This window comes from Choloepus didactylus, chromosome 10 (assembly GCF_015220235.1).
Source record: "Choloepus didactylus isolate mChoDid1 chromosome 10, mChoDid1.pri, whole genome shotgun sequence".
Lineage (NCBI taxonomy): Eukaryota > Metazoa > Chordata > Mammalia > Pilosa > Megalonychidae > Choloepus > Choloepus didactylus.
This window is the reverse complement of record NC_051316.1, coordinates 91,476,222-91,489,673: the sequence shown is the minus strand read 5'-3', so window position 1 is coordinate 91,489,673 and position 13,452 is coordinate 91,476,222. Positions and strand designations below refer to the sequence as shown.

Sequence of the window (13,452 nt, the reverse complement as noted above, 5' to 3'; positions counted from 1 at the left end):
ACATAGTATTTTACAAATAGGATGAGGTTATGAGTTAAAAGTCAGTCCCAATTGGAAAAGCATGACCAATCAACATTAAAATCTTGTATACTTCCAACAAACTCTCCAATAAAATATTTGGCCCTGTACGTTTTTTAAATTTTTAAACCAGATACATCACTAGGTGCAAGCCAGTATGATTGTACATTACTAAAACAGGAAACAAGTATTTCATTATAAACACTAATTCCAGAAGACTTCACACCCATATTCTAAAATCTAATTAGATTAATTTCCCAGGGCATTCATGTATTCTGGGTAGCTTGCAATTTTTAAGTGTCAAAATAAAGCCTTATTTTTAAATGTGGGTGGTGTTGATGAAACAAGTATGAGTAATACTTGCAGGAAACACAATATTAGCTTTAGCTAGGAAGTGGGTGATACTTGAATAGTCCTTCAAAGAAGCACTTTCTATGTTGCACCAATGTAAAGCACTAGTTGAAATGTGGTCACAGTAAGCAGGGACATTTACAAACCTTCCTATGATACTTGAAATACAGTTTTACCTAACAAAAATGCAATTTATACAAGTTTTCAGGTATATACCTAATGTATAAAGTGAAAGCAACAAGCTAATATATAAATATCAACCACAGAATCACCAGACTTTCCATGTTTTATTCAGTAACCAGAAAATATTTTTTGCAAAGCCTATTCTAATGGAAGGTTGGGCAACAGAATTAAACTTGATTTAGTCTATCTTCTGAGGTAATTCTGCTCTATATACCATAGTTCAGAGAGTAATGTGTCTCTCTGATGGTCGTGCTATGCTTAACCAAACAGAAATCTTTGAAGTGTTAAATATAAACAGCAATAGAAGAACTATGGACTATTGTTAATATTCTACTCCATTTAGTATTCAAAGAGCAGTAACAAAAGGTAATAATTCTCCAAAACCTGGAACGACTAATAGTCAAGATAAATAAATAAATAAATAAATAAATCAGTATTACCTAGTTTATAATTTCAACACACTACAAAGTGTTCTTGTATAAACCACACCTGTATTTATCAGGCATAAGTAGCATGAGCAGAGAAGATATAAATTTTCAAGCCCTGCTTTAAAAATTTAAAAAAAAGGTGCCTAGGATTACAAAAATATTTACAACTGTCAAAGTGCAGAAAGGTATTATGATTACTTGTCATACTTGTCAGTTACTTTAAAAAAGTAAATGCTAAAAGGAAAAAAAAAAGGATTCATTCATTCATTCAATAAATATTTACTAAACTCCTACTATGAGCCAGGTATTATTCTCAATACAGCTGGTAGGTAACTCTAACCCTGTTGTCTCTAAAAATCACACGCCATAATCAATGTCAACATATTCAACACGTTGAAAGCTCATTTTAAGCATTATCCTAAAAATACAGATTAAAAAGAAATGACATTTTGGCAATGTATGGTGATGATGGTAGCACAACATCGTGAATGTAATTAATACCATTGAATTGTATATTTGAAAGTCATTAAAATGGGAAATTTTATGTTGGATATGTTGCTACAATAAAAATAAAAAAACAAATTGAACCATACAATACAAAGAGTGAACTCTAATGTAAACTATAGACTTTAGTTAATAATGTAATTCTAATTATATTGGTTTATCAATTGTAACAAATGTACTACATTAATGCAAAATGTTAATAATAGGGAAAACTGGGGGTATATGGAAATGCTGTAGTTTATGTGTAATTTTTCTGTAAACCTACAAATGTTCTAAAAAATAAAATTGATTTAAAAAATAGGTATGATCAACACAGGAGGCTACTTACTATGCTAACCAATATGTATTACTCAGGTCTCTTTGTCCTTTCCTCCATTTGGTGTTTGGAGCTACTTCATTTCTTTATAGCACCAGAGTAAAAAATAAAGATGGCAGAGAGGACACTGGGAGACAACAAAACGAGGTTCTGTCACTAAGTGTTAACTGCAAAGAGTAGAGTAATTATTAAGAAAGTTAAAAAATTTCCAGTGGATTTTATTCATATCACACTCCATGAGCAAGCTAATAAAAAGCTGAACTGTCGCTTCCTGTCAATAAGTAGGTAAGAAAAGCATTCAAACGTAGCAAACTCTTGCTGTGTGATATTTCCTGACTAGTAACATTTTCAATAAGTTGGTGCAACATATTTACTCTATTACCTTTGTCTTTTTAACAAATCCCAAGTAAATACATTTTGGTTCATCTTACATAGAAACATAAATCTTTTGACTCTGATGTTTTAGGCCAGAAGTAAAAATACTTTATATGTTGTCACTGAAATAAGTAGATATACTTCAATGTATACAATGTGACTTACAACTGTGACTCAAATAGGTATCTTGTTTTTAGTAGTTGTTCAATAAAAGTTTTAAAATTTGATTAAAAGGTAGTGCTATGAAGAGTCGTAAAGAAACAATTATAACCTAATCACTTTAAAACAGCCACTTATATTTTGCCATATCCTTCGATACAAAAATAGAATACATCAATTCAAATAAAAACTAATCCAATAACGTTATTACAAACATAACTAGCAGTTAATTATGGGTTTTGAGTTCATTGTTATAGTTGTATGATAACTTCCTGACAATTCACGACTTCTCAAAACTTCCTAAAATATGAAAGTTTACTCCCATAGAGGTACTAAAAAAAAAAAAGGAAAAGAAGAGAAAGGTTTCACTCTATCTATGAAGACAGATGTGGCTTATGAGTAGGCCTTTACTGTAAAGTGCATGTTAGAAACCTGCAGGTTTTTTTTTTTATCCCCTTTTTTTTTTAAATCTTCATTTTATTGAGATATATTCACATACCATGCAGTCATACAAAACAAATCGTACATTCGATTGTTCACAGTACCATTACGTAGTTGTACATTCATCACCTAAATCAATCCCTGACACCTTCATTAGCACACACACAAAAATAACAAGAAAAATAATTAAAGTAAAAAAGAGCAATTGAAGTAAAAAAGAACACTGGGTACCTTTGTCTGTTCATTTGTTTGTTTCCTTCCCCTATTTTTCTACTCATCCATCCATAAACTAGACAAAGGGGAGTGTGGTCCTTATGGTTTTCCCAATCCCATTGTCACCCCTCATAAGCTACATTTTTATACAATTGTCTTCGAGATTCATGGGTTCTGGGTTGTAGTTTGATAGTTTCAGGTATCCACCACCAGCTACCCCAATTCTTTAGAATCTAAAAAGGGTTGTCTAAATTGTGCGTAAGAGTGCCCACCAGAGTGACCTCTTGGCTCCTTTTGGAATCTCTCTGCTACTGAAGCTTATTTCATTTCCTTTCACATCCCCCTTTTGGTCAAGAAGATGTTCTCCGTCCCACGATGCCAGGTCTACATTCCTCCCTGGGAGTCATATTCCACGTTGCCAGGGAGATTCACTCCCCTGGGTGTCTGATCCCATGTAGGGGGGCAGGGCAGTGATTTCACCTTTCAAGTTGGCTTAGCTAGAGAGAGAGGGCCACATCTGAGCAACAAAGAGGCATTCGGGAGGAGGCTCTTAGGCACAAATACAGGGAGGCCTAGCCTCTCCTTTGCAGCAACCGTCTTCCCAAGGGTAAAACCTACAGTAGAGGGCTCAACCCATTAAATCACCAGTTCCCTATGTCTGTAGAAACCTGCAGTTTTTAAAAACGTATATGGAACTTTGACTAAAGTCAGAAAATGTGTGTCAAACCTGACAGTATCAGGGAGGGTCCATGAAATGCTGCAACCACCTGTCATAAGCAACTCATGGACACCCAAACCATAGCTCCGTCTCTCTCCATCCAGAAGTACAATTCTGCTAAGTTAGGCTTTGGTGCCCCATCATTATCTCATTACACATGTGCATGATCCCAAAGCCACCATTCAAGAAAAACCCTCAATCACTGCCCTCCGCTGGTCTACCCAACACACCACATATCATCCAGTCTCAGACCAATAGAAAACTGAGGGTTTAATTTTCAGAGTCTTTGATTCCTCTAATTATTTTTTTCTTAATCTCAAATACCATTAATAAAAAAAGGCAAAAATAGACATTTTACTGCCCTTATACTTCTTTGTGTTTCATCTTAAAAATCAGATTTTGCACTTCTAAGTGTAAATAATGTACTGATTCTCTCCATTAAGCTATAAACTACTCAAGGGTGAAAGACGGCACTCTATAGTAATGCCTTTCCTTTTTTAACTCTTCATTGCCATATATTTGTATATATAGAACTGCTAACTGACTCCTTCCTCATAAACTTACCAAGTGAAAAAAAGTTCAAATAGTTCACATACTTTCTCCTTTACAAATATTTTCCAAGTATTTTTATTATAGAAAATTTCAAACATAGCCAGTGGAAAGAAAACTGTCATGAACCCTCTTATACCCATCACCTAGCTTCAACAGTTAGCGACTCATGGTCAATTTTATTTCATCGATATCCCCATATACTACCACCCCCGAATTATTCTGAAGCAAACCCAAGACTTTATATCAATTCATCTGTAAATATTCCAGTTCCCATTTATTTTCAATTCTCTGTCCTCACCTTCCTTCCTCCTCCCCCCCCCCCCCAAAAAAAAAAGGCTCAGAACAATGCAGGGAATTGGAACTGTTTTATCAGTTCCCTCCTGGTAGTTGCCTCCTCTTCACTGGCTCACCTTCTAAAACATTCACCAATATCACTGTGAAATGTCCACCATTGTGTTCAGTCCCTTCAACCACAGTCTATTTCACTTAGAGATGTATTTTTTTCCTGCACAATCTCATTCTCCTAATTGAACAAATCATGGCAAAATTCTTTTTCTCTTGATAGATTACTTCTGATTTGTTCTCCTACCCCAGATAAGCTAAAAAGAGTCAAAGAGAGTGGAGGAGGAGTAGAAGAAAGAAATGCAACACTCAGAATGATAGATTTTGTCTAATTAGGTATGTGCAAATATTTAAAGTCATCTGTTATTTTATTTCAAAAATGCATATTTGTAAACATCACTAGAAACCTTGTCATGAATCCTTTAGGACAGAGGATGTTTATAGAACGAGTTACCTTAGTTTAAAGGAGCTTTTGCCTTTAGGATTTTGTATACAGTAGCTGTTTCTGGGTCTAAGACATGAATATTAAAGAAAAAAAATAAAGGAAGATGCTGTTTTTATAACTGCTCTAACCTTGTTTTATTTTGACAGGAGATTTCTTGGCCTCATTTCACATAGTAACTACCACCCCATACTTTCTCTTCCACACCCTTTAAAATTGAATTCCAAAAGGTAGTAAGAGAGTTACTTTAGAGTTCATCATGGGAAATGGCTCGTCCTGAGAGCACTTCAGCGCAATAATTTGAGATTTCGTTCACTCCTCCCACTGGACACCGCACTGCCCAGCTCTTGCCCAGTGATTTCCCCAGGAACCCAGAGAAAGGCAGAGAAATAAGCTCGATTCCAAAGCCAACAGCTTCTCCTTCCCTGGGACGGCCTGAACTGCCTTCGCATCCCTTATTCACACTCAGTACTGGAAAGAGAGCCACTCAACACAAAGCTACTTGTTTACCCACCCGCACCCACCAGGATAAGGATACAGTCGACCCAAAGAATCTGGGCGAGGAGCCCCTCTCCGCCAACCTTCCCCATTTCAAGCTATTTCCTCTAAGCGGTTCAAGAATGATTTATATAGCGAATGCCTCTTTCTAAGGGTAATAAAACAAGATCTCCCCTAATCTCTACTACTTTCCTCCTCCGGGCCAAACGCTGCAGTTCCCAAATAAAATTCAGGATTTTCGGTGCCCCTCAAGGATTACAAGTGCTCCCCAAACCGCCACAGGTCAAAAGTCCTCACCTCCAGGGGAAAGAACACCACTTCCCGCTCCTGGCACCCTAAAACCCAAAACCTCGTACCCGCGCCGGCACGGCCGCCCCGCCCCCAGGAGGAGCGCCAGTCCAGGCACCTCCACAGAGAGAAAGCAGCTCTAGCAACTCGGGCTGGGGCTCCCGAATAACGCAGCCCCCCAAATCCGAAGGCTTCCGTGCCCCATCGAAGCCCCTCCCTGGCGCAGAGAGGGGATCCATCCGGTTACTCGATCCGAGGGATTAAGGCTCTCCCCAGTACACACCGCTGGGCTCGGGGCCTCCTCAGGACCGAGGGGGTCTCAGACTCGCGGCCGCGCCCCCTCCTCAAGCCGCCGGGGAGACCCAGACCCGCGCCCCCTTCTCAGACCACCGGGAAGACCCACAGCAGCTCCTTTTCGCCTCCGAAGGGCGAGTCTGGCCGGCGCCTACCGCTCAGGTCGAGGCCGACGAGAGGAGCCGGGATCCGCGCCCCCTTTCCAGGCCACGGGGAACCAGACTCGCGCACCATCGCTTCCACCATGGCAGCCGGGCCCGCGCCCCCTCCCCAAACGGTGGAGAAACGCTGCCTAGGCGCCCTGCACCTTCCCCGGCAGCCCGGCGGGCCCAGCCCCTCACTCACCCAGAGCTCGGTGCCCCAGCTCATGGTGCAGGGGGCGGGAAGGGGCGCTCCGCGCGGCGGGCGCGGCTCCTCCAGTCCCCCTCCCCGGCGATCCCTTCGCCTCCCGAGATCCTCGCGGCCGAGGGAAGCCTGGTGCCCGCGGGCCGTGCCTCCTACGACTCGCCGCGCCTCTCCTTGATGCTCTTCGGCTGCTTCTCTTCCCCGTCGCTCCTCAGCAAAATGGCCCGAGGAAGCAGCAGCCGCGGCCGCCGCAGCGCCCGCCCGCCTGCCCCACACCCTGAGAGGCTAGGGGAGGGGGAAGGGAGGGGAGGGGCGGCGGGCGAAGGGGTGGAGAGGGCAGGGCCGCGCGCAGGGGGCGTGGTCGTCCTGACAGCTCGCGCAGGCGCGCCCGCCCCGCCCCTGTCCCTCCCCCAACCGGAGCCCCAGGCCCCTGTCCCTCCCCCAACCGGAGCCCCAGGCCCCTGATCCTGGGCCCCGCGTCCGGTCCCACCCAGCCTCCCCTGCTGCGCACCCCCCGCCAGGTCCGTGTCACCCGGGGGTCCGGAAGGACGCGGAGACTAGCCGGCATCTGGAGACGGGAGGACACCCCCTTGCAACTTTTAAATGAAAATGAAATTACTTATTAGCAACCACGCTTTCTGCTCTTAGGACAACCCCTCGTCTTTGAACGTAGCCGGCCCCTGTTATTACCGGTTCACTGCAGAGGCCTGAGATTGCTCCACTGTGCCAAGTGCCGCCTTGGATTTAAGGACAATACTTTTCCTTGGCAGCCATTCACATCGACCAGAGTTTGCTCCGGATGCTCTTTTCCCACCGCCCAGCAACCCGGGAGTCTCGACAGACCCTGCAGCCTTGAGCAGTGGGTGTGGGACCTGGCACGGAGGTGTTTGTGCTCTGTATAAATGGGGATTTTGAGGAAAAGCTTCGAGTGACTGGAGTAGGAATCCAGGGGCTTACAACCAGTGATTTCTAATCTCTGAAACCAGTGATTTCCAACTTGTTTGGCCAAGAAACTCTCAGAAATCATGTTATCGCCTGGTGGGTAAAAGCAGATAACTTGTTTGGTTCAAATCCAGCCTCCAGCACGTACTAGTTGAGTGGTCTTGGACAATGAGCCCACCTCTCTAGCTCGGAAATCCTACCTGCCAAAAAGAGTTAACTATTTCCATATCGCTGTGTAGGTGTAGTGATGAGGATAAAAGAGATGAGCACTTGTTACCTGGCCTATCGCGTTAACTGAGAGCTAATTTTATCTGCAGATACTGACTCCCCTTGTCTATATTCCATAGGTATATGCAAATATCAAAAATCATTCCCAATCAGCTATGGAGAATTTTTGGAGTTCCAACCCTTTTCTCTGAATCACCAATTCCTTTTTCCCAAAATCTTTTTTTTTTCCCCTTGGCTCTTTCAGCTAATGCTGTTACTAGATCCTTTTCTGAGTAACTGTGGACTCCCAAAGTGGGCCTCATTCTAAAAATATTTCACAATGATGCATTTCTCCAACAGTCCCCAACCCCAACCAGTTTATCATTCTCCCATGAAAGGGTGGAGCTGAAAAACCCTTGCAGATAAACCTCCAAGTCTACTTCCTTTGTCGGACAGAGTTAAAATAAATTTAAACTGTCAAAACTGTTTGGTCTGTCTTTTTTCAGTTACAAGCTCCCCCACCCACCTTTTTTTTTTTTTTTTTTTAACATTTGTGTGTGCATGAGCATATGCTTAAATATTTTGCTTTTACAGTTACCATGTCTGGGTACTCTTTACTTCAGAGACCATTAGATATATAGAGCAATCAGAACAGCCAGCCACCTACCTCCTAGAGCAGATGAATAGCCAGAGTGAGTTTGGACTTTCAAACAATGCTGCACAGTTTAGTCTACTAACATTTGGAAATTTTATGAAATGCAGATTATTTAACAAGAGTGCCTTGGTAATCACCTCAATTTACTTTCCTGTCAAACTTGAATATTTCTTCAGTGAAATACAATGATCTAATCTTGACTGAATTCTTGGTGTCTGTCTTCTCAAAAAAAAAAAAAAAAAAAAAAATGACCACTTGTGAAAATATGCTAATCAGGAGAAAAATCAACCCACTGTTTTAGAGAAGAGGAAGAAGTGGATGAAGAGGAGGAAGGACCAGCAGAAGAAAAAGAGACCACATGAAGATGAAACTTTTTAAGATGAGTAAGGAGGAAATTGTTAATAGGAACAATTAAAGGCCACAGCAGAACTGTATGGAACTGAGTTATGCAAATAACTTTGACTTCATTAAGTTTTGGTGGTAACTGGAAAATGAAAGTGTCAGAATCTTAAAAAAAAAAAAAAAAAGAAAAAGTATCCATTGATGAAGCAATGGAAACAAACAGGGTTCATGATAAAGACAAATGAGCCAGCAGAGAAAAAGATAAAATAAATAGAGCACATTATTTTTTTAAGAACTAAATCCATTTCAGTTTCCCTTACATTAAGAGGAGGTGGTTCTAAGACAAGGAATTCTCACTATTAAGAAATTACTGTGACCTGACCTACTGTGCTGGTTTGAATGTACTATGTCCCCCAGAAAAAGCCATATTCTCTGATGCAGTTTTGTGGGGCAGACATATTAGTGGGGATTAAGTTGGAACATTTGGATTAGGTTGTTTGCATGGAAATGTGCCCCACCCAACTGTTAGGTGATAACTCTGATTAAATAATTTCCATGGAGGTGTGGCCCCACCCATTCAGGGTGGGCCTTGACGAGTGGAGCCATATAAATGAACTGACAAACAAAAAGAACTCAGTGCAACTGCAGTTGTGAGTGATGTTTTGAAGAGGAGCTACAGCCAAGAGGGACACTTTGAAGAAAGCACAGGAGCTGAAGATGAGAGATAGTTTGAAGATGGCCGATGAAAGCAGACTCTTGCTCCGGAGAAGCTAAGAGAGGACAAACACCCCAAGAGCAACTACGAGTGACATTTTTGAGGAAGTGCAGCCTAGAGAGGAACGTCCTGGGAGAAAGCCATTTTGAAACCAGAACTCTGGAGCAGACGCCAGCCTCGTGCCTTCCCAGCTAACAGAGGTTTTCCGGACATCATTGACCATCCTCCAGTAAAGGTACTGATTGCTGACATGTTACCTTAGGCACTATATGGCCTTAAGACTGTAACTGTGCAACCAAATAAACCCCCTTTTATAAAAGCCAATCCATCTCTGGTGTTTTGCATTCTGGCAGCATTAGCAAACTAGAACACCTACTTAGGAATCAGTTTTCACAATAGGTATTCTAAAACCTGTCTATGAGCATGTTAAAGTTGGTGGATTGGGCTATCGGGGAGGGGGGTCAGAGTATGATGGAATTCTGTGTATGGGGTTAGTATTGTTTTTGCAACTGTTCCTATAACTTTGAATTTATTTCAAAATAAAAAAAATAATAAAAATAAAACCTGTCTATGTAAATGCTGTACCTAGAGGGTCTGGTTTATGTACAACTGGTTTCACTTCTCAGTAATACCTGGAGAACACAGATTTACAAAGTTATGATCTTGATGGGTGATTCTATATAAAGTTCCACTGAATAATCTGATCATATGATATTATTAGCACTGAAATAAAGTATCTGTACAAATAGGATGAAGAGAGCTCCTGTATAGGTTGCTGTGGGGTTAGAGGCAAGTACCCCATTTGGACTGTTTGGCAACTCTTATCCTGCCTGCAATTACAAACATCTAATCCAGGGCTTAGATGTAAGAGATATTAAAGGAGATAAAGTTTTATAATTGTTAAACTGGGATCCCTTGTGCTCTAACACTTATTAGGTGTTTGGCCTTAGGCAAGTTACTTAACCTCTCTGTACTTCTATTTCCTCATTCATAAAATAGGGACCCCACAGGCTGTTATGAGGCTGAAATGAGGAAACTATGGGGAGAGCATGGGCTTTGGAGTTAAACCAGAGTTGGATAGCTCTCCTCAGACAGCTACAGAGTTTTGGCTGATGTACTTTCCTTCTCTATACCTCAGTTTTCTTCTCTATAAAATAGAAATGATACTTCAAACGTTATTGTGAAGATTAAAAGGATACATGTAAAATGCTTAGCACATAATAAAGGCACAAATATTGGTTCCTTTTCCTTTTTTTCCTTTATTTTGGAAGGAAGATTGTTACTGTATCAAGGAAACCAATCCTTTATACTAATTGATGCAGTACTACAGCTTTCCTGAATTATAGTTGATTATCTATTCACTTGCTGAAATATGCTCCTAATGAAATTTTTAGGAATTTTTCCTTTAAAATAGTTTCCATCACCTTTTAACTTAAAATTTTCCATTTGTTTAGCATTCCAACTATTTACTGAGGATCTAAAAAAGCTGTTGAGTGGAAAAAGTTGGAGCAGGATAAAATTGGGACCTCTACAGTAAGTAAAATCTCAAAACTGCAACTCAGTTCTGCACTTGATAATCTGTTGATGTTCCAGATCTAATTCCCTTGAAGCTCTGTAAATATGTGCATATAATCAGGAAAAACCAGCTGTCCTGTGGCAAGCAAGTTACATATTGTGTCATTAAGTTGAAGAGACTTGAATTTGAAGTTCATCTCCAACCTGCAGGATTTAAGGTGTGTCAGGACCATCATACTGACTTCATACCTGCCAGGGCCTGGCTTCTCCATGATGTCCCAATGAACTTTCCCCATGCCCCAGGAAATGCCTGAAAACCTTAGCTGCAATTCCGGAATAAATGGTGTTTCAAGCCAAAGAATGCAAGTGACATTTGACTTTCTGAGTGTATTGCTAGGCTGCAATTTGACAGCTGGTTCCCTGTACTATATTTATATAGGTAGGTCTGAAATATCAATTCTTTTGATAGGAAAAACATGACAATTATACCTTATTACAACTGGAGAAAATAAACCCATTAATCGCCTCAAAGATTTTTAGAAATTTCTAAACTGATGTCAAATATTATTAATAGCACTAGGTACAAACTACAAATTCTACTAGTAGTGGTAACCTTTACTTGATCCCACAAAGTCAGAGAAATAGGAAAATAAAATGCATTTGACTAGGAGAGTAAGCCTAAAACCCAGATTTAGAAGATAAGTTTTTGCAACCCCTCCAGGCTTTTTCAGTCAATACCTTAAAGTTTAATGCCCCTTTGAAAATGTTGCCAGGGAGAAGCAGGCATAACTTGTTTTGCTACTCAATATGTCTGTTTCCAGTTACAATGTCGTGATTATGCAAATGACCTTTTCTAGAAACTCTGAAATCATGTGCCTAAATAAAATTGCCAAGGTAGCAGTTTTTACAGAATTTGAAAAATAACTATCTAAAAAAAGTCTTTATAACTACTTTTCCCTCTCAATCCCAAAATAATGATTGGTACCATATAGCTCTCAAATACCTAAGGAAGCCATTCCTCACAAAACCCTGGGGAGGTACCACTGGTGTGACCCTGTGAAGGTCACATAATTCCCTAGTATAAAGAAGCAAGAAATCATAAGATCCCAATATTAAGCCTTTATAAAACCATTTTCCAGAAACTAGAAAACAAAGTCATCTATTTTAGAAACTATCTTAATATTTATCACTATTATATTATCAAATGAAATTAAGAATCTCCTACCTCATTCCATTTTTAGAAGCCTATAATATTCAAATTTTAAAACCAGCCATTCTCAAAAATGGCACCCAAAAGTAAAAAGATAAAACTCCAAAGCATTGTATATTGCCTTTAAATAGTGATACTGCCCTTAAAAATCACCTTTCCCTTTAACAATTAGTTTCATATCGAAGTGAGAATCAGTTAATCTACTGTCTTTAGTATTATTTCTCTTGATACCTAAAAGAAAATATCATTTACTTTACATTCCTACTATATTCTTTCCATATTATTGATTTTTTTAATGCTATCTAAAACTCTAGCATTCCATTTGATAGCATATTTGTTACTCAGACTCTGGGCTTTACTTTTTTTTTTTTCTTAAATTAAAATTATAAGAACTAGAAAGCCACATGGTATGGTGCAAGAAGCACAGATCCAACTCAGAAGCAGTTCTGGTTCTAAAGATACTTGCCAAAAATGATCAAACTAGTTGTGTGATCTTGAGCAAGTCATTTAATTTTCTTGGATTTGTATTCACATCTGTTAGGTAAGAAGGATGATCTAGTTGATTATCTAAAGACCTTCCTAGCCTAATAAGTTTTCTTTACAACAATGCAGGATAGGGATTAAGTGCTGGCATTGTGGGCAGACAAGCCTGGATAAGAGTTCTAGCTGGATCACTTATAAATGAGCAGAGTGCCCTTGAATAAATTACTTAATCTTGCAAGGTCTCAGTTGCCTCATATGAGAAAAAAGGTTTTTGTGAGGTTATATGAAATAATGCATATATACTTAGCAGAATATTTGGTAGATTTTAATCACTCAATAAATAAATTTATCTCCCTGTGCGTATTCACAAAATAGTAATTATAGTTTCTTATTCTCAGTTTATCTGTAAAATGGAATAGTAGGATCAGATGAAAATTCTGTTCAAAAGTGTAAGATTACATGAAACTTGTAATAGATGGCCAAAGACCAGAGGTTAGGGAAGAAAAAGAATATTCACTACCTACTAGTAAACTTTCCCTTTTTCTTGAGTGATCACCTCAGCATTTAAAAATACTACAATCTTCCTGGCTCCACCTTAGTGTGCACTTTTGTACTTGCAGAGGGTGTTGCAGAATTTGTACTGGTTTTTAATTGAAAGGAAGAACTAATAAATTCATGATTTAGGATTCTACCTTGCCCCTCACCCCTAGTTGACTCCTGATCTGTACTTTCGCAACTGATTTTTAAAAAATCTTAATGCAGTACTTTCATGTTAATTTTAGTTGTTAGTTGCAATCAAACTTTAAAAATCTCATTCTGTCATAAACAGACTAGGACACATAATAATTCACTGTTGGGATTTCTGGTTTTTATTTTCTCCTCTTTTTTTGTTTATCTGATTTCACACAAGAGCATG

At 39.7% G+C, this 13,452-nt stretch overlaps 1 protein-coding gene across 18 annotated transcripts in view; it reads right to left on the bottom strand.

The window, feature by feature from the left end:
* Positions 1 to 6,773, bottom strand: part of FNBP1 (formin binding protein 1) — a 184,656-nt gene extending 177,883 nt beyond the window's left edge. For 6 of the 18 annotated variants that reach the window (XM_037798149.1, XM_037798152.1, XM_037798153.1 and 3 more), the window contains exon 1: positions 6,468 to 6,769. In XM_037798149.1, coding sequence (XP_037654077.1) covers positions 6,468 to 6,491 — 24 coding nt within the window. In that variant the 5' untranslated portion in view covers positions 6,492 to 6,769. Of the gene's footprint in view, positions 1 to 6,467 lie in introns of all 18 variants that reach the window. The other 12 variants (XM_037798143.1, XM_037798147.1, XM_037798150.1 and 9 more) reach the window with 6 other exon arrangements.
* Positions 6,774 to 13,452: the final 6,679 nt, after the last annotated feature.